At 43.1% G+C, this 22,452-nt stretch overlaps 1 protein-coding gene across 1 annotated transcript; it reads left to right on the top strand.

The window, feature by feature from the left end:
* Positions 1-554: 554 nt before the first annotated feature.
* On the top strand, positions 555-22,208 carry LOC112261928 (proto-oncogene tyrosine-protein kinase LCK). The gene is made up of 12 exons (XM_024437581.2): positions 555-849; positions 4,243-4,352; positions 5,667-5,727; positions 5,839-5,929; positions 6,133-6,234; positions 6,422-6,675; positions 6,878-7,030; positions 8,427-8,606; positions 18,575-18,651; positions 20,879-21,032; positions 21,209-21,340; positions 21,493-22,208. The coding sequence occupies exons 2-12, from the start codon at positions 4,248-4,250 to the stop codon at positions 21,696-21,698; spliced, it is 1,515 nt and encodes a 504-aa protein (XP_024293349.1). The 5' UTR covers positions 555-849; positions 4,243-4,247; the 3' UTR covers positions 21,699-22,208.
* Positions 22,209-22,452: the final 244 nt, after the last annotated feature.

Consider the following 22,452-nt stretch of genomic DNA (forward strand, 5'->3'; position numbering starts at 1 on the left):
TCATCCGGGTTAGGGGTTGGCCGGGGTAGGCCATCATTGTAAATAAGAATTTGTTCCTAACTGACTTGCCTAGTTAAATAAAGGTAAAATAAATAAATAATTGTGACTGATGGAACATTTACAAATATCTATTATGTACTTTTAAAAATTATATTGGACAAACAAACTTTTTATCAACAGTTTTTTATTTTGTTGTTACATGTAAATTATACACACATTTTACATACATGCCACTTCTTTTTTACAGTAGTTACATAGCAAGAATAAAGTAATTTGATAACTTGATATACACTACATCTAGATAGATATTACTTATACATTATACATCATATATCATATTTTCAGTCATAAATATTATAGAGCATTCACAAGTATTCACACACTAGGAGAGAGGTACTGTCTTGACCCATTTACAGAGGAGCCTAATGTTCCCTGTGTAACACACAGCTGCATGGGTAGCACCTGTCAGAGCCACTGCAGAACAACCCTCAACCTTTCAACGACAGGAAGCCCTTTGGGCTGCTATATCTCCACTGAGGTGTGTGTGCACGTGTGTGTCTGTGTCTGTGTGTGTCTGTGTGGGTGTGCGAGTGTACGTTTGGATGGCAATACATGAGTGAGTGATGAGATCTTCACATATAAAACTCCCTGCCTGAAAAACTCACTCAACATCCTATTGTTTCTTTACGTTCTCTCCAAAAGTAGTGTTATATTCTTAGTTGCTGTTTTTGATAGGATTACTAAATCCTAGATATCTAGATATAGATATCATGGATAAAGCTGCTCTGGCTGTAGACCAGTGAAATCGCTGACACCCTGTTGAAGAACACATTGGGGAAGTTTCCTGAGGTACGTCTTCAACCTGATGTGCTATATAATGCACTCATCTATATTGGTGTGTTCTCCCATTGAAAGCTTCATTTATCAGGATGATTGTACCACAATGTATAGACTTGTCTTCTACAGTAAATGAGCAGAGTCAGAAATGTTTAGGCTATATTCAATATTGAGAAGATGTTAACTGTACTGAAAAAACAACATTTGGCTTGGCTTAAAAGGTCATACAAAACAACAGGGGAAAACTGGTCATTTAAGTTAAAACATCTGGTTTGGTGAATGCAATTCTTGTGGTTATTATGCTTTAATTACAAGTTGACACACAATTGTTTAGGGTTTTTGTTTGTCAGGGAGGGATCTGGTGACCAAGAATGACTTTGTGATATAGTATCCATCTTTATAGCAAATCATTACAGCTATAGAGTATCTAATATGCATATGTAAAATGTGATAATTTCATGAAAGCAACAACATATTTTCAGAGCAGTCTGACAGATCAGTTGATGTACTTATGGAAGGCCATCTTGTCGATGTAATTCATGAATACAGTTCTGTGAAGAGCAATGCAGGTTAGTCATACCACTAGGTAGCATAAAGAGCAGTGTGTCCAGTCTCCACCTCTGTGTGACCAATGTCCAACGTCCAGTATGACCATCACACCACATAGCATCGCAGAAAGTGGAGGTGAAACAGACAGAATCAAAAACAATGTCTCGACAAATGCAGCACAACGTAATGATAATAAAGCCAACAAACCAAAGGCAGCACACTGTGAGTCACACAATCCAATCTGTCCTTTGGCCTTGAGGAGGGCAGCCCATCAGCAGCTGAATATGATTAAAATACGAAACCAAGAGGGGAATCCCTTCAAATGGAACATTTTGACTTTGTTTAGAATTATTTCTGTAAGAGGCTGCCAGACAGAAGCAGAAGAGATGTCACCCAAAAACAATCCCTCTCGTCCTCCACCATTCCGTCCCTGAGCATCCCAGTGTAGGGGTAGACTATCGCTACCGGGGTCAGGCATTTCCCAACCAGTCAGATTTTCTCACGGATTTGTGCCCTTGGGACAGGCAGCGACTCCAATTAGCCCACTGACCCCGTTACATGAGCCGAACAATGGGATAGGAGTGTAGAACGGGCCTGAGAGCACAGGGTCATACTGTACTGCTGAGGGGTAGAGCACTCCATCCGCACTGAGAGCATGCCACACATGGTTTAACACCGGATAAGTGTGATTTTACATATAATCACATTTTCTATCAAAGAATCCAAACTATGATTAATTCCGAAATGAAGTAAAATAATTATAACACAAAATGTACCTTGTGAAACACTTAGTAATTTGGCGTCTCAACAAAAAAGGTCTCATTAAATTACACTAAAAAAGTATGTGGACATCTGCTCCTCAAACTTCTCATTGCAAATTCATGAGCATTAATATAGAGTTGGTCCCCCCATTGCTGCAATAACAGCCTCCACTCTTCTGGGAAGGCTTTCCAATAGATGTTGGAACATTGCTGCAGGGACTTGCTTCCATTCAACCACAAGAGAATTAGTAAGGTCGGGCACCGATGTTGGGTATTAGGCCTGGCTCGCAGTCAGCGTTCCAATTCACCCCAAAGGTGTTCGATGGGGTTAAGGTCAGAGTTCTATGCAAGCCATGGAAAGCCATTTCATGAAGCCCCCGACAAACAGTTATTGTGCTGACATTGCTTCCAGAGGCAGTTTGAAACTCGGTAGTGAGTGTTCCACTGAGGACAGAAGTTTATACGCGCTACAGCGATCCTGTTCTGTCAGCTTGTTTGGCCTACCACTTCGCGGCTCAGTCGTTATTGCTCCTAGATGTTTCCACTTCACAAAAACAGCACTTACAGTTGATTGGGGCGGCTCTAGCCGGGCAGAAATTTGACAAACTGACTTGTTGGAAAGGTGGCATCCTATGACAGTGCCACGTTGAAAGACACTGAGCTCTTCAGTAAGGCCATTCTACTATGTTTGACTATGGAGATTGCATGGTTGTGTGCTCGATTTTATAAACCTGTCAGCAACAGGTGTGGCTGAAATAGCCAAATCCACTAATTTGAAGGGGTGTCAACATACTTTTGTATATACAGTATAGTGTATATTATTTGCAAATCTCTTAATTTCATCTGTCACCATCTCAAGTCTATCATATCCCAGCAAACTACACAGTATATGGATCAGTTTTCAGTTTATACAGTTCACTGAAGGTGTACATGCCAATGTGTTGTAGTATTTCGATGGGGGATTTTTTAAAATCCTGCTACACTCTGGTTCAAATCAAATCAAATCAAATCAAATTTTATTTGTCACATACACATGGTTAGCAGATGTTAATGCGAGTGTAGCGAAATGCTTGTGCTTCTAGTTCCGACAATGCAGTAATAACGAGCAAGTAATCTAACTAACAATTCCAAAAAAAACTACTGTCATACACAGTGTAAGGGGATAAAGAATATGTACATAAGGATATTGGTGTGTATTGATGTGAAGCTACACAAAAACAAGAATGTATATTTAATACCTGTAACGGCGTTCGTCTGTTGAAGGAGAGTCGGACCAAAATGCAGCGTGGTGGTTACTCATGTTCTTTAATGAAAAAATAGTGATACATGAAATAACTAAATAAATACAAAAAAACAACAAACGAAATGTGAAAACCTAATACAGCCTATCTGGTGAACACTACACAGAGACAGGAACAATCACCCACAAAATACACAGTGAAACCCAGGCTACCTAAATATGGTTCCCAATCAGAGACAACGAGAATCACCTGACTCTGATTGAGAACCGCCTCAGGCAGCCAAGCCTATGCTAGACACACCCCTAATCAGCCACAATCCCAATGCCTACAAAAACCCCAATAAGACAACACAATAAACCCATGTCACACCCTGGCCTGAACAAATAATTAAAGAAAACACAAAATACTAAGACCAAGGCGTGACAATACCTCCTGATCCATTTCACCTTTTGGTCTGGCCAAGATTATTACTTAATTTTTTCATTCTGCTGATTTAGTCATATCAGGACATCCTGAGTTGTTTGTGCAGGGCTGGGGACTTTAGTGATATTAGATTCTTACATGAATGTTAAAATAAAATACATTCTGGGTAAAAAGTTTTTCTTATTAAAGATTTTGTTTATTTGAAATTTTAAGGGATCTGAAATTGAACAGCTCTTTACTTTTAAGAGGGTTATATAATAAGCTACAGCTATCTAGTTCACTAAGTCTCTTGGGTACCAATTCTAAGTATGATGCACTAAGCAACTATATTGTTTAACTCAAGTATTCGAAAATTGTTATTATACTTTGTCAATCAATCTCTTCTATTATGTGGTGATGTAAACTGACAGAAACACTTGACTATGTTCCAGGTAAAATGGGATGCAACTATAGTTCAGATTATGATGATGACTGGATAGAGAACCTAGACGAAGTGTGTGACCACTGCAACTGCCCGATTCCCCTCAAGTCAGCTAAATTGGTGAGTGTGTTTCGACGGCGGCATAGCATCTGGACGTGGCTGGGTAACTGGAGTAGAATGTGAAAACACACAAACATCTCCAATATGCATTTAATTGAGATATCAATTAATATTACCTATGCAACCATGGTCTACCTGAAAGGGTGTTGTGCATGTCAGTGCTTGGGAATTGACAACTTACATCATTTGGGGGGGGAAGTTGGCTTTTGTGTGGGCAATTCATTTGGACTGTAAACATTCACTAAATTAGATTTTTTTTGGTAACTGAAAATTTTTTGCCAAAACAATTCACTTTTTGGCCCAAATACAAAGTGTTATGTTTGGGGCAAATCCAATACAACATGTTACTGAGTACCACTCTCCATATTTTCAAGCATAGTGGTGGCTGCATCACATTATGGGTATGCTTGTAATCGTTAAGTACTGGGGAGTTTTTCAGGATAAAAATTAACAGGATGGAGCTAAGCATAGGCAAAATCCTTGAGGAAAACCTGGTTCAGTACGCTTTCTTCCAGACAGGGAGATTAATTCACCTTTCAGCAGGAAAATAACCTAAAACACAAGGTCAAATCTACACTGGAGTTGCTTACCAAGAAGACAGTGAATGTTCCTGAGTGGCCGAGTTACAGTTTTGACTTAAATCTGCTTTAAAATCTTTGACAAAACCTGAAAATGGTTGTCTAGCAATGATGAACAACCAATCTGACAGAGCATGAAGAATTTTGAAAAGAATAATGGGCAAATGTTGCACAATCCAGGTATCGAAAGGTCTTGCCCAGATAGACTTACAGCTATAATCGCTACTAAAGGTGATTCTAGCATGTATTGACTCAGGGGGTTGAATACGTATCTAATCAAGATATGTTAGTGTTTTATGTTTTATGAATTCTTTACAAATGTTCACATTTCTCTTCCACTTCAACATTACAGAGTATTTTGTGTAGATTATTGACCAAAACAAAATGTGGGAAAAATCAAGTGGTGTGAATACTTTCTGAAGGCACTATAGATTACAGATACAGGAGAAGAGAACATGTGAATGCCATTTTGTTGTGGGCCAGTTTGATGGCACAAAGTAAACATTACGTAAAACCTGTTAAATTTAATTTAATCTTAATCTGGTTAAAATGGAATTGTTTTTTTTACCATCAATTAAATTGTAAGTGGAAACCCCCCAGACTTTTCTATTTACTGTTCTCATGCAAATAACAACTTGAACTTCCATATTGTTCGTACACTGAATGACAATCTTTGAATTCTCAAGTGGAAACCTAGGTTATTTTACTGATCCTTAACCTGCTTTGCTCTTATCAGTACACAGATCAACTGATCCCATACCCCTCTCATTTCACGCCTCCCTCTTCCCCTCTACCAGGTATGTTCTTATACATGAATATGGGGGTAAATATGTGCCATCTTCTTGTGGGTCAAATCTGATCATTACTGTTTATGTTTTCCTAACCCATGCGCGTTTTGTGTTGTGCAGATAGCCTGGTGGTTGCCATATACAGCTATGAACCCAACCACAGTGATGACCTGGGATTTGGGAAGGGAGACAAGCTGAAGATCCTCAATAAGTAAGAATAGTGGAGGATGTGTGATGATGCCATTTACTTTTTAGAGGATGTGGTATATTTGTGTAGTTATGCAAAAGTGCGTAGTTGTTTGAAGGAGCATGACATATTGCCAAGGCTTGGAAAGTATGATATAGTGAGATAGTGTGTGTTAGTTAGAACAGCTATACTTACATGTAAGTGTTGTTGTTTTGTGTGCTGTCTAGGGATGACCCGGAGTGGTTCATGGCAGAGTCGCTCATCACAGGCCAGAAGGGCTTCATCCCATACAACTTTGTGGCCCCCCTAAACTCCATGGAGATGGAGACGTAAGTCAATTCAGAAACTCAAATAATTGTATTTAATTTCACTTTAAGTCACGTAGGAAGAACATACATCCCCCAACAGTGTCTAACTTAACCCCAACACCATCTCCCCATACACAACAGTCAACACCCGTTAAGGGAAAGGGATGTGGTTTTGTTTGAAGTTCTACGCCTGTTTCATGTGTTTCAGATGGTTTTTCAAGAACCTCTCCAGAAATGATGCCATGAGGCTCCTGCTAGCTCCGGGGAACACACAGGGCTCCTTCATGGTCAGAGAGAGTGAGACCACCAAAGGCTCCTTCTCCTTGTCTGTCAGGGAATTTGATCCGAACACGGGAGACACGGTCAAGCACTACCGAATCCGCAACTTGGATACTGGTGGTTTCTACATCACCGCAAAGATATCCTTCAACTCCCTGAAAGAGCTGGTCCAGCATCACTCACGTACGTGCTATGACTCACATCCTGTCTGAACTCCTGGAGCGATGCCTCCAGTCAGAACACAATAATACATCAGCCAAACAATACATATAGCTTTGGTACGAAAAACCATTACCATACCATCCATAGTGCACATACTCATCTGTTTTAAAATGTGGTGGCATTGTTTGACCTTTGACTCTGCCTGTGTTGTATGTGTCTGCAGGTGAGGCGGATGGCCTGTGCACCCGGTTGATGAAGCCCTGCCAGTCCCGTGTGCCCCAGAAACCCTGGTGGCAGGACGAATGGGAGATCCCCCGAGAGTCCCTCAAGATGGAGCGCAGGCTCGGGGCCGGGCAGTTTGGGGAAGTCTGGATGGGTGAGTAAATGAAATGTTGTACTTTTTACTCCATACATTTTCCTTGACACCCAAAGGTACTCGTCACATTTTGAATGCTTAGCAGGACATGAATAGTCAAATTCACACACATATCAACAGAACATCCCTGGTCATCCATACTGCCTCTGATCTGGCAGACTCACTAAACACGTATGCTTTGTTTGTAAATTATGTCTGAATATTGGAGTGTGTCCCTGACTTTCCGTAAATTTCAAAAACAAGAAAGTATATTTTAAACCAAATACTTTTAGACTTTTACTCAAGTAGTATTTTACTGGGTGACTTTTACTTGAGTCCTCTTTTCTTAAGGTATCTTTACTTTTACTCAAGTATGACAGTTGGGTACTTTTTCCACCACTGTTCAGGCTATATTCAACCACAGTGGACATTTTCAGAATACAAATAAGTGTGTTGGTTTACATCGATTCCCTAGATATAAAGCAACCAGTTGCTCAATCTGGCTTTGGGCCTGTCTCTCTCTGTGTCTGCCAGAGCAGCTTTAGTTTAGGCTTTAGTTCTGCATTGTGTGTAATTTCCTAAATACTGCCATGACTGCAGGGCTTGTTTGAGCTGGTATAAGGTCTCTTGGGATTGATGTCAGGTGTCAGTTGGATTACGCAAGAGCCAGTGAGCGTTCTAGGTTGAAGATCTAGTCAAAAACCAGTCTGTAGCTAAGTCTCTCTGAAGCTCTTCACATGCCTATATTAGTTCATACATGTGTGTCTATATTACAATATTTACTAATGCCCCTCCCATTGTGACCCTAAAATCAAACATTAGTCAAAAAACTCCAATGTTTTGATGGTGAGAATATATTTTAATGTAATCTAAACCCTCCACACTACTTTTCCATTGAAGGGGGAGATTTCCCTATCGTCCATCTTCATGTATGTGAACACAATGCTACATTCAAAACAACCCCCTGTATCAGACCTCAAAATAGCCTGCCATGGAACTTTGTATTAACAACTTCCTCCTGCATGCGATCTTGGCAACATAATTGTTTTTCCTTTCCTCATCCGAACAGCAGCAACTGAATACACCCACATCATTGGGGTGATTGTTGTTTCAGATTAAATGTTTATCCATGCATGTCAGATTGGAAAAAACTTCATCACCATTTTTGTTTTAGATAAAATGTAGAGAAGAATGCTTTCAATAACAAAACAAGTTGATTCTCACCATTACAGCATAGGTTATATAACTCAACTAGTTGAGAGTGACCGATAGTGAACTTGCATGTCCTCAACTGACTCAACTGGCCTACACATCGTATACTACACTACTGAATAATAACACTGTAGTGTGATAGTAGTATTACTATATACTGTATATTTATTTACTGTATCACCAATGGCCTTCCTCTATGCTGCAGGTCTGTACAACAACCACAGACAGGTGGCCATTAAGAATCTGAAGGTGGGCACCATGTCCATGGCTGCTTTCCTGGCCGAGGCCAACCTGATGAAGGAGCTGCAGCACCCGCGCCTGGTCCGCCTCTTCGCCGTGGTTACCCAGGAGCCCATCTACATCATCACAGAGTTTATGGAGAACGGTGGGTGTCACTATCTAGGTTTACATTGTTATTAGGCTAATGGTCAATGCTCGTCTTTCAGGGTAAGACTAACTCCCTATACAATAGGTAAACTTGATCCTATTCTTTTCAGTTCTGTTCTTCTATTTTGATGAACCTGCGGCACTTGCCTTCACTAAAATAATCAAATCGACCACCCGGGGCCTCTGATGTCTACACACCAAAGGGAAGTCTGTTCTGATGTGAAAAAAGTGATGTCAAATAGGAGAGTGGTGATTCACCGTCTCATTGTTCAGTGACGGGACCTGTGTTAACCCCCATGGGCGTGTGGCTCCATTCCTGTGTCAGTACACAGACCCCCCCCCCACCCCCTTCAACCCCCATAATCCCCCAGTCAGACGAGGCCTTTCAGCCACTGCAGTGACTACTCTCTTTCTCTCCTCACACAACAAAGAGAGAGGCTGCCTGTAAAAGGGTAGCAAACCCAGACCAACAAAAATGTCATCATGGTTACAGGTGCACTGCACTGCACACAGACTGACACTGAAAACGTAACTTCATAGAATAACAACATATTTTGATAACAATATGTTCTCTCCAGTAGCCTCGGTTTTAACCTCTGACTACTGTTAGTATATCACCTGCATGTTTTCACATTGCCCTCAAAGTGTGTTGTTGCCTTTTTGAAGGCCTTACATTGCGATAGACAATAACAAAGCACATTGGAGGACACTGTTCCTCGTGCATCAACATCTTCAGTATGCAAGTGCTCTGAGCTAGTGAATGTCTGGCCTTTGTATAGTCCTCTATAAACTGTCTCTTTGTTTGTGATTCACGTGTTCACAGACACAATTGTTGCCTCTGTTGTCACTAGAAAGGAAGGCTTGATGTTCCCATCCTCTTAATTTGTCCTTTTTTTTATCACTGAAGATAATACAACTGGAAAATTACAGGCGTGGCACCCTTAAAACTTCTTAGGGCTGCAGTCCCGTTAACGGGATGATATGACAACAGCCAGTGAAAGTGCAGGGCGCCAAATTCAAAACAACAGAAATCTCATAATTAAAATTCCTCAAACATACATGTATTGTATACCGTTTTAAAGGTAATCTTGTTGTTAATCCCACCACAGTGTCCGGTTCCAAATATGCTTTACAGCGAAAGCACCACAAACGATTATGTTAGGTCACCACCAAGCCACAGAAAAACACAGCCATTTTTCCAGCCAAAGAGAGGAGTCACAAAAAGCACAAATAGAGATAAAATGAATCACTAACCTTTGATGATCTTCATCAGATGACACTCATAGGACTTCATGTTACACAATACAGTGCCTTGCGAAAGTATTCGGCCCCCTTGAACTTTGCGACCTTTTGCCACATTTCAGGCTTCAAACATAAAGATATAAAACTGTATTTTTTTGTGAAGAATCAACAACAAGTGGGACACAATCATGAAGTGGAACAACATTTATTGGATATTTCAAACTTTTTTAACAAATCAAAAACTGAAAAATTGGGCGTGCAAAATTGTTCAGCCCCTTTACTTTCAGTGCAGCAAACTCTCTCCAGAAGTTCAGTGAGGATCTCTGAATGATCCAATGTTGACCTAAATGACTAATGATGATAAATACAATCCACCTGTGTGTAATCAAGTCTCCGTATAAATGCACCTGCACTGTGATAGTCTCAGAGGTCCGTTAAAAGCGCAGAGAGCATCATGAAGAACAAGGAACACACCAGGCAGGTCCGAGATACTGTTGTGAAGAAGTTTAAAGCCGGATTTGGATACAAAAAGATTTCCCAAGCTTTAAACATCCCAAGGAGCACTGTGCAAGCAATAATATTGAAATGGAAGGAGTATCAGACCACTGCAAATCTACCAAGACCTGGCCGTCCCTCTAAACTTTCAGCTCATACAAGGAGAAGACTGATCAGAGATGCAGCCAAGAGGCCCATGATCACTCTGGATGAACTGCAGAGATCTACAGCTGAGGTGGGAGACTCTGTCCATAGGACAACAATCAGTCGTATATTGCACAAATCTGGCCTGTATGGAAGAGTGGCAAGAAGAAAGCCATTTCTTAAAGATAGCCATAAAAAGTGTTGTTTAAAGTTTGCCACAAGCCACCTGGGAGACACACCAAACATGTGGAAGAAGGTGCTCTGGTCAGATGAAACCAAAATTGAACTTTTTGGCAACAATGCAAAACGTTATGTTTGGCGTAAAAGCAACACAGCTCATCACCCTGAACACACCATCCCCACTGTCAAACATGGTGGTGGCAGCATCATGGTTTGGGCCTGCTTTTCTTCAGCAGGGACAGGGAAGATGGTTAAAATTGATGGGAAGATGGATGGAGCCAAATACAGGACCATTCTGGAAGAAAACCTGATTGAGTCTGCAAAAGACCTGAGACTGGGACGGAGATTTGTCTTCCAACAAGACAATGATCCAAAACATAAAGCAAAATCTACAATGGAATGGTTCAAAAATAAACATATCCAGGTGTTAGAATGGCCAAGTCAAAGTCCAGACCTGAATCCAATCGAGAATCTGTGGAAAGAACTGAAAACTGCTGTTCACAAATGCTCTCCATCCAACCTCACTGAGCTCGAGCTGTTTTGCAAGGAGGAATGGGAAAAAATTTCAGTCTCTCGATGTGCAAAACTGATAGAGACATACCCCAAGCGACTTACAGCTGTAATCGCAGCAAAAGGTGGCGCTACAAAGTATTAACTTAAGGGGGCTGAATAATTTTGCACGCCCAATTTTTCAGTTTTTGATTTGTTAAAAAAGTTTGAAATATCCAATAAATGTCGTTCCACTTCATGATTGTGTCTCACTTGTTGTTGATTCTTCACAAAAAAATACAGTTTTATATCTTTATGTTTGAAGCCTGAAATGTGGCAAAAGGTCGCAAAGTTCAAGGGGGCCGAATACTTTCGCAAGGCACTGTACATGTATGTTTTGTTTGATAAAGTTCATATTCAAAAAATCTGAGTTTACATTGGCGTGTTACGTTCACTAGTTCCAAAAACATCCAGTGATTTTGCATATGTTACGGTTTTCTTCCGTCGAAGGAGAGTCGGACCAAAATGCAGCATGGTAATTTAGATACATGTTTAATAAACGAATAAACACGATAATACAAAAACAACAAACGGAACATGAAAACCTATACAGCCTATCTGGTGACAATAAACACAGAGACAGGAACAATCACCCACGAAACACTCAAAGAATATGGCTGCCTAAATATGGTTCCCAATCAGAGACAACGAGAATCACCTGCCTCTGATTGAGAACCGCCTCAGGCAACCATAGACTATGCTAGAAAACCCCACTAAGCCACAATCCCAAAACCTACGAAAAAAAAAACCATACATAAACACATCACAAAATAAACCCATGTCACGCCCTGGCCTGACCAAATAAAGAAAGAAAACACAAAATACTAAGACCAGGGCGTGACAGAAACCCCCCCCCAAGGTGCGGACTCCCGGCCGCACACCTAAACCCATAGGGGAGGAGGGTCCGGGTGGGCGTCTGTCCACGGTGGCGGCTCCGGCTCGGGATGTGGACCCCACTCCAACCAAGTCTTAGTCCCCTTGTAACGCGTCCTAAGATTGGCGACCCTCGCTGCCAACCTTGGCCTAATAACCCTCACCAAGTACCCCACTGGACTGAGGGGCAGCTCGGGACTGAGGTAGAAGCTCGGGACTGAGGGGAAGCTCGGGACTGAGGGGAAGCTCGGGACTGAGGGGTAGCTTGGGACTGAGGGGAAGCCCAGTACTGAGGGGAAGCCCAGTACCGAGAGGAAGCCCAGTACCGAGAGGAAGCCCAGTACTGAGAGGAAGCCCAGTACTGAGAGGAAGCTCAGGCAGGTAGTTGGCTCTGGCAGATCCTGGCTAGCTGGTGGTTCTGGCAGATCCTGGCTGACTGGCGGTTCCGGCAGATCCTGGCTGACTGGCGGATCCTGGCTGACTGGCGGATCTGGAAGATCCTGGCTGACTGGTGGATCCTGGCTGACTGGCGGTTCCGGCAGATCCTGGCTGACTGGCGGATACTGGCTGACTGGCGGATCTGGAAAATCCTGGCTGACTGGCGGATCCTGGCTGACTGGCGGATCTGGAAGATCCTGGCTGACTGGCGGATCCTGGCTGACTGGCGGATCTGGAAGATCATGGCTGACTGGCGGATCCTGGCTGACTGGCGGATCTGGAAGATCATGGCTGACTGGTGGATCCTGGCTGACTGGCGGATCCTGGCTGACTGGCGGATCTGGCGGATCCTGGCTGACTGGCGGATCTAGCTGCTCTGGCTGCTCCATGCAGACTGGCAGCTCTGGCTGCTCCATGCAGACTGGCATCTCTGGCTGCTCCATGCAGACTGGCAGCTCTGGCTACTCCATGCAGACTGGCAGCTCTGGCTGCTCCATGCAGACTGGCAGCTCTGGCTACTCCATGCAGACTGGCAGCTCTGGCTGCTCCATGCAGACTGGCAGCTCTGGCTGCTCCATGCAGACTGGCAGCTCTGGCTGCTCTATGCAGACTGGCAGCTCCATGCAGACTGGCAGCTCTGGCTGCTCTATGCAGACTGGCAGCTCTGGCTGCTCCATGCAGACTGGCAGCTCTGGCTGCGCTGAACAGGCAGGAGACTCCGGCAGCGCTGGAGAGGAGGAAGGCTCTGATAGCGCTAGACAGGCGGGAGACTGCGACAGCGCTGGAGAGGAGGAAGGCTCTGATAGCACTAGACAGGCGGGAGACTCCGACAGCGCTGGAGAGGAGGAAGGCTCTGGCAGCGCTAAACAGGCGGGAGACTCCGGCAGCGCTGGAGAGGAGGAAGGCTCTGACAGCGCTAAACAGGTGAGGCGCACTGTAGGCCTGACGCGTGGTGCTGGCACTGGTGGTACTGGGCCGAGAACACGCACAGGAAGCCTGGTGCGGGGAGCTGCCACCGGAGGACTGGTGTGTGGAGGTGGCACTGGATAGACCGGACCCTGCAGGCGCACTGGAGCTCTTGAGCACCGAGTCTGCCCAACCTTACCTGGCTCGATGCCCACTCTAGCCCGGCCAATACGAAGAGCTGGTATGTACCGCACCGGGCTATGCACCCGCACTGGAGACACCGTGCGCTCCACAGCATAACACGGTGCCTGTCCGGTCTCTTTAGCCCCCCGGTAAGCACAGGAAGTTAGCGCAGGTCTCCTACCTGGCGTAGCCATACTCCCTGTGAGCCCCCCCCAATAAATTTTTGGGGCCGACTCATCCGCGTCGCCGTGCTGCCTCTTCATACCAGCGCCTCTCCGCTTTCGCCACCTCCAGTTCTTCTTTGGGGCGGCGATATTCTCCAGGCTGTGCCCAGGGTCCTTTTCCGTCCAATATCTCCTCCCAAGTCCAGAAGTCCTGTGATCGCTGATCCTCACGATAAACAGGGGGTTGGCTCAGGTCTGAACCCTGACTCTGCCACACTCTCCCTGAGCCCCCCCCAATACATTTTTGGGGCTGACTCTCGGGCTTCCTTCTGCGCTGCCGTGCTTGTCTCTTCAACTCCATTCTTCTATACCCCTCTTCGCACTGCTCCAGCGAATCCCAGGCGGGCTCCGGCACTCTCTCTGGGTCGACCGCCCACCTGTCTATTTCCTCCCAAGTCGTATATTCCAAACTTCGTAGCTCCTGCTGCCGCTGCCTGTCACCACGCCGCTTGGTCCTGGTGTGGTGGGTGATTGTGTTACGGTTTTCTTCCGTCGAAGGAGAGTCGGACCAAAATGCAGCATGGTAATTTAGATACATGTTTAATAAACAAATAAACACGATAATACAAAAACAACAAACGGAACATGAAAACCTATACAGCCTATCTGGTGACAATAAACACAGAGACAGGAACAATCACCCACGAAACACTCAAAGAATATGGCTGCCTAAATATGGTTCCCAATCAGAGACAACGAGAATCACCTGCCTCTGATTGAGAACCGCCTCAGGCAACCATAGACTATGCTAGAAAACCCCACTAAGCCACAATCCCAAAACCTACGAAAAAAAACCCATACATAAACACATCACAAAATAAACCCATGTCACGCCCTGGCCTGACCAAATAAAGAAAGAAAACACAAAATACTAAGACCAGGGCGTGACAGAACCCCCCCCCCCCAAGGTGCGGACTCCCGGCCGCACACCTAAACCCATAGGGGAGGAGGGTCCGGGTGGGCGTCTGTCCACGGTGGCGGCTCCGGCTCGGGACGTGGACCCCACTCCAACCAAGTCTTAGTCCCCTTGTAACGCGTCCTAAGATTGGCGACCCTCGCTGCCAACCTTGGCCTAATAACCCTCACCAAGTACCCCACTGGACTGAGGGGCAGCTCGGGACTGAGGTAGAAGCTCGGGACTGAGGGGAAGCTCGGGACTGAGGGGAAGCTCGGGACTGAGGGGTAGCTCGGGACTGAGGGGAAGCCCAGTACTGAGGGGAAGCCCAGTACCGAGAGGAAGCCCAGTACCGAGAGGAAGCCCAGTACTGAGAGGAAGCCCAGTACTTAGAGGAAGCTCAGGCAGGTAGTTGGCTCTGGCAGATCCTGGCTAGCTGGTGGTTCTGGCAGATCCTGGCTGACTGGCGGTTCCGGCAGATCCTGGCTGACTGGCGGATCCTGGCTGACTGGCGGATCTGGAAGATCCTGGCTGACTGGTGGATCCTGGCTGACTGGCGGTTCCGGCAGATCCTGGCTGACTGGCGGATACTGGCTGACTGGCGGATCTGGAAAATCCTGGCTGACTGGCGGATCTGGAAGATCCTGGCTGACTGGCGGATCCTGGCTCTGATTGAGAACCGCCTCAGGCAACCATAGATTATGCTAGAAAACCCCACTAAGCCACAATCCCAAAACCTACGAAAAAAAAACCATACATAAACACAACACAAAATAAACCCATGTCACACCCTGGCCTGACCAAATAAATAAAGAAAACACAAAATACTAAGACCAGGGCGTGACAGCATAGCCACATTGATTCAACAGAAATACTCATCATAAATGTAGATGATAATACAAGTTATACACATGGAATTATAGATATACCTCTCCTTAATGCAACCGCTGTGTCAGATTTCAAAAAAACTTTACGGAAAAAGCAAACCATGCAATAATCGATAATGTCCGTTATTTATGTCCAAGTAGCTACTTTTGTTAGCGTTAGGTACACATATCCAAACGCTTGTGCATTACTTCGGACAAAAACTTTAAAAAGTTATATTACAGGTCGAAGAAACATTTCAAACTAAATATAGAATCAATCATTAGGATGCTTTTATCATAAATCTTCAATAAAGTTCTAACCGGAGAATTCCTTTGTGTCTAGAGGAGCAACGGAACACAAGTCGATATCATGTGGAATGCGCATGACCAGGAAATGGCTCTCTGCCAGTAACCTGACTCATTCAGCTCTTATTCAGTCCCACAACACAGTAGAAGCCTCATTCAAGTTTCTAAAGACAGTTGACATCTAGTGGAAGCCCTAGGAAGTGCAACTTCCTTCATATCCCCATGTGAATTCAATAGAGCCTGAGTTGAAAATCGACCAACCTCAGATTTCTCACTTCCTGTTTGGATTTCTTCTCAGGTTTTTGCCTGTCATATGAGTTCTGTTATACTCACAGACATCATTCAAACAGTTTTAGAAACGTCAGAGTGTTTCGTATCCAATACTAATAATAATATGCATATATTAGCAACTGAGACTGAGGAGCAGGCCGTTTACTCTGGGCACCTCTGGGCACCTTTCATCCAAGCTACTCAATACTGCCCCTGCAGCCATAAGAAGTTTTAACATCCCCTGCAACCTTGGTTATACCATGACCTTGGCTTATACTGGACCTTGGCTTATACAGCGACCTTGGCGCACTTACATCAAAGGAGTCCTTCTGGACTGAAGCACAGAAGCGTGTTGCCTTTCTTTCCTGGAACAGTCATTCTTCTTTTCTTAAGGCATTTCCTGCTGCTAGCCTTGGCTGGCTGAGGTCCTGTGGCATCGTTCTGTTTTAATCAAACACAACATAGAGACGGAGGAGCCATGCCCTATCAAATAGAAGCCATGCATCACATCGACTGATGGTGAACGAACTTTCTGGAAATGTTAATTTTCTAATTTAAAAATCTGTCTGATTTTCTGTCTAAATGTAGTTTGAATGGCAGTGTTAAGTGTCAAAGATCTTTCCCACAAGGAATTTCACTGAACATAGTTTGAGATAACATTATTTGTATCTTATAATAATTCCACCTACATTTTTTTTAGGTCTTGCCAATGCATTGATATTAAAATTATTATTACATTCTAAAATATGTGAGAATAACATGGACATTGCCTGACTAAATAGATTGGATGCATGCTGATTTTTCTGTAGCCTATGTAGCCGACACATAGACACATAATAAACCCATGAATAGCGGTAGAATTCATCTCAACATTTGAATCTCATCATCACTTTTTATAATGACAGTGACCCAAAAACAGGTCATTTTTTTTAATGGATGGATTTGAATTGGACGCCAAGTTGAAACCAACATTAGGTGTCGTCCTCATAATAACCGCACTTGGTTTTACCGCAACAGAGTCGTGCAACACCCTTTAAATGAAGTGACGGGAAACAAATGAAAGTGACAACATCGCTCACAAAAACGGATAAAAAATGTAATCAGGGTAATTATAAAGGGAGCAGGAGAACTTCTAAATTGTCTATAGAATAATTACAATAACTTTTCAAGCACCAAGTAAGGAAATGTCTGATTTTCAAGGCTTGGCCTATTCCAGTACAAATTCATGTTCAATAGGCTAATTCAAGCCACTTGTATATTGTTTAAAATTGCAGGTGTAACATGGAAAACAAAATGTATTTGTCATGTTATTTCATTAACAGATCATGTTGTGAATAAGCCCACTAGACGATGTCATTTGTTGTCATTTTATCCAGAATAACTCATATGAATAGCGTTGGGTGTTGCTCAATAGTCTGTCCTATACAAGTGTTCACAGTAGACTCGGTGTCCAATCCAAGGTACAAAAACATAATAAAACATGAACTCATTACCTTGATGATTTCTCTGTTAAACCTAACGAGACCCTGCTGTAAATGAAACAGATAACAACAGATGATTAACCTCAATTCACTCAGGATATTAGATTCAATGTGGATCCAGGCACAATATATATTGTGGACATTCCTCACAATCACCTTTTTTTCCAGCACTTGGGCTGTTGTTGCATCGCTTCCCATATCACAACAGCTGTTCGTCACTTGACTGTCAATCGGAAAATTCCTTCCTGGGTCAGATGATGAAGTGTGAAAATATCACAGCGTAACTAACCAATTGGACACCAAATGGCATTCAACAAGTATTATGCATAATTACTGAAGAACCACATTAATGACAGTATCGATTTTGGTTTTAAGTACCAAGGTAAGGTAGCTATTTTGGTTAGATGCACTCGATTTTGCAATGCCTACATTATTTTGGATTTGTGTGCCCATGAAAACTGTTTTCACGCCATACCATAAGGAGACAGACACTAAATGTTATGTAGCTACACTACATTTCTGATATCTCTATACAACAAACTGTCCAACAGCTAGATCCATGATTCTTACAGGGTTCAAGTTCAATGTCTAATTTAAATGATTAATGCTTAATATATGTATAACGACAACTTACACTGCCATAAATGCAAGGATTTTGGACATATCCTTCAAGACACCAACCATGATAAAGGGTTAAACATAGGTTTTAAATCAACTCTTGAATTGTATTGACTATAGCTATGATCCCCTTATATCTTAATGTAATGACATGAAGAAAAAAATCTGCTGATTATTATCAATGACTTATCAACAGCTGTAGCAAGTTGTCCAGTGTAGGAAATATTCACTGGTACCCTAGCTTATAGAAAGACCCATATCTGTCATTTGAATAACTTGATCACACTTTATTACAGGCGCACTTGTAGATTTTCTCAAGACGTCCGAGGGATCCATGATACCCATCAACACCCTCATAGATATGGCGTCTCAGGCAAGTCCCCTGCTCTTTACTTCAATCTCAATAGCTCTCTATACACTGTCTCCCAAACTCTGTCTCACTATCCCCTCCATTCGCTCTTTCAGTTTCTATTCTCTCTGTATGATCCTCGTCGACAGGAAACAGCCCTTGCTATTATGAGGCTTATACTAATCTCACTGTAACAATGGAGACCCCTGTGTAAGGTTTATTAACAATAACACCATAAGACTAGACACATTGACACAAATCTAACTGTGTCACCACCACTGTGTTACTCACCCCTTGAACTTCATAAGATCAAGAAAGCAGCTGTATTGCTGCTTGAGCCTCTCGTATAAGGACAAATTACTTAGGAGTAGTTTGACGGCCAAATATCGGGCCAAAGATGGGAGAACATCTGCTTACACCGACATCTAATTTAATTGGGCTACACTAACATAATGTTATGGTTCAATTATATTAAAAAACACGAGCTGGCGCACACCCAGAATAATAGTTTGTGTGGAGGTGATGACTAACAGCGAATAAACTATAAATGATCAAAATAAAGAAAGTCGCACACTCCATGTATACTCCCAGCAATTTCATGGGTATTTACCAACGTTTCGGCATCACTGTGCATTCTTCAGGGTTCAATTATGTACCTCTCATTTACAGTAATGGAAATTGAGCCACATGGAGGTGTAATGGGGTTACAGGGATGTCAACTAGCCAAGCTCAGAGTACTTTCAAAGCCGCCTGTTACAGAGGAAGAGCCTAATCTATGGAAGGTATTATGGAAAAAGACAACGTTCCTGAGCAATAGCTAGAACACTGATGGCATTCAGCATCTTAAGTTGCTGTGAGCGCGTAGTGAGTAAGAACCCAACTGCCATGGAATTGGATTTAGAATTCAAATGAGTCCTGTAAGAAATGACTCTGGCCCAACAGTGGAAACTCTGTCTAGTGTATCGTGCTATTGATAGCAGGGCTGCCTGTTTAGAGCCAGAATATCTTCACATCAACTGAAAGTGAGGGCAGAGGGGCATCTAAGATAGTTAGGGCTAAGGTTAGGGTTACTACCAGGTTAGGGTAGGGGCTTCTTGAAGATGAAGACTTTGTGTTATACTGTGGTTTTTTTGTGTGTTACGTGACAGACAGTGAAACAACATGAACCCTAGAGCTAGTGAGTGAAAATGTAGACATTTTTGGGCATGATGATGAGGTCAAGTTCATACAACACACGCACCTCTCTGTTTTCTCTCAAGGACCTCGGGCCTCATGACGCCTATCTGTGAGATTATTACGTCTGAAATATGCACAAATGTCTGCCTAAACACACATGTACATGAAGGGGGCGGTGAGAACACACTCCTTGCTACCACAGAAATACTTGCACACTCAAACCATCATATGTTTCATAATCATACTCATTTTTCTCAAACAGGAAATGTTATGGTTTTACTTGTATTCAATTAATTTAGGGTAAAGACAAATATGATTAGATCAGCCACAATTATAACCTGCCTGTGAAAACTGAGGGTGCACCAAGGTGAGGAACAGAGATTTGACCTGGGGAAGTGGGAACCTCCCTGTCACAGGAATCTTCCTCTGCCCTGTCTGTCTCTAATACACACACACACACACACACACACAGTGTATTCATAAATCTTTGCCAGGTAAAGATCTGCCTTATCTCAGCTCACTGGTCACCATAGCAGCACCCACCCGTAGCACACGCTCCAGCAGGTATATTTCACTGATCACCCCCAAAGCCAATTCCTCCTTCGGCCGCCTTTCCTTCCAGTTCTCTGCTGCCAATGACTGGAACGAACTGCAAAAATCACTGAAGCTGGAGATTCATATCTCCCTCACTAGCTTTAAGCCTCATCCCCATACTGTTATTTATTTTGCTCCTTGCACCCCAGTATCTCTACTTGCACACTCAACTTCTGCACATTTATCTCTCCAGTGTTTAATTGAATTGCTATATTGTAATTATTTAGCCACTACGGCCTATTCATTGCCTTACCTCCCTTATCCTACCTCATTTGCACACACTGTATATAACATCTTTCTATTGTATTACTGACTGCATGTTTGTTATTCCATGTGTAACTCTGTGTTGTTGTTTGGGTCCACTGCTTTGCTTTATCTTGGCCAGGTCGCAGTTGTAAATGAGAACTTGTTCTCATCGAGCTTACGTGGTAAATTAAGGTGAAAAAAGAAATCCTTCCTTATGTTGTACTGCCTCCTGCAGGTGGCTGAGGGAATGGCCTACATTGAAAAACAGAACTACATCCATCGGGACCTCCGAGCAGCAAACATCCTGGTGTCTGATGAGCTCATCTGTAAGATTGCTGATTTTGGACTTGCAAGACTCATCGAGGACAACGAGTACACAGCCAGAGAGGGTAGGATGACTTTCCTTAGTTTACACTATAAAAATGGATGTGCTTGAATGTTCTAAGTGCTTTCTGCTATGCCAGGAACTCTCTCTGTACTATAGCCCCACCAAGTGTTCATGTAGAATGCATAGGGTGCTATTGAAATGAACATAACCATAAAGTAAACCTATTTCACTTTTCAGGTGCCAAATTCCCCATTAAATGGACAGCACCTGAAGCTATAAACTACGGAACCTTTTCCATCAAGTCAGATGTGTGGTCTTTTGGGATCCTCTTGACAGAGATAGTGACGTATGGTCGTATCCCATATCCAGGTATTTGACTGAGAATACTCCACACCATTCTCCAAATAGCACCTGTATACAGTAATCCTCAAAAAATACATATTTTGTTCACCAAAATACAACACTTTTCCCATATTATCAGCCAGACTGCATCCCCATCTCTTGTCTTCTCCCACTGTCAGGCATGAGTAACCCAGAGGTGATTCAGAACCTGGAGCGAGGCTACCGGATGCCCCGATCGGAGGACTGCCCTGAAGGTCTGTACAATATTATGAACCTGTGCTGGAATGAGAGCCCAGAGAATCGGCCAACCTTTGAGTACCTGAGGAGCGTTCTGGAGGACTTCTTCACAGCAACAGAGGGGCAGTACCAAGAACAGCCTTGCTAAGGCATAGCGACATGGGATAGGAGAGGACATTAACTCCAACTGTTAAAACACAGAGATATAATTCCAGTTTATATGCTTTTGATACTGTCTGTCTGAGAACCTTGCTGGATCTCCTTTCAAAACACACTTTGTAATCTTAGGCTCTGTAGACAGACAGATATACACCTAATACTTTGAAGAAGGATGCAATGAAAGCATATTTAGTGTAACATTTTAGAGAGCTCAAGGAAGATACCGCCGTACTTTTGTATCCTCTAATTTCTTTGACATTTCATGTAATTTGTTCCATTTTGTACTATTTAGATATTGCTATAATCTATTTGTATATTTTGCTATGCGTTTGAAGACTATAAATGGAAGATGACACGATGTATCTTACAAAAGCACAAATGTTAGGCCTACTCTGTTCATTTAACTGTTAATGCCATTGACAAGAAATTCATCTGAAATGTCAATGGTGCTCATTCAATAAAAAGTCAAGTAAAACATAAAAAGGAACGTAAACATTAACAATAAGTGTCAAAAGTTTTTTTTTTTCAATATTTTTTTAAAAGATGCCTACGTGAAATCCAAAACCGTCCTTGTTGTGGCGGGATGTGTAGTAGCCTAGTGGTTAGAGCGTTGGGACTAGTAACCGGAATGTTGCAAGTTCAAACCCCCGAGCAACTCTGTCGTTCTGCCCCTGAATAGGCAGTTAACCCACTGTTCCTAGGCCGTCATTGAAATAAGAATGTGTTCTTAATTGACTTGCCTA

This window comes from Oncorhynchus tshawytscha, linkage group LG11 (genome assembly GCF_018296145.1).
Source record: "Oncorhynchus tshawytscha isolate Ot180627B linkage group LG11, Otsh_v2.0, whole genome shotgun sequence".
NCBI lineage: Eukaryota > Metazoa > Chordata > Actinopteri > Salmoniformes > Salmonidae > Oncorhynchus > Oncorhynchus tshawytscha.

Coding starts and splice junctions, on each gene's coding strand:
- LOC112261928 (XM_024437581.2), top strand. CDS start 4,248: ATGGGATGCAACTATAGTTCAGATTATGATGATGACTGGATAGAGAAC. Junction 7,031..8,426: donor GTTTGGGGAAGTCTGGATGG/GTGAGTAAATGA, acceptor TCTATGCTGCAG/GTCTGTACAACAACCACAGA. Junction 8,607..18,574: donor CACAGAGTTTATGGAGAACG/GTGGGTGTCACT, acceptor ACTTTATTACAG/GCGCACTTGTAGATTTTCTC.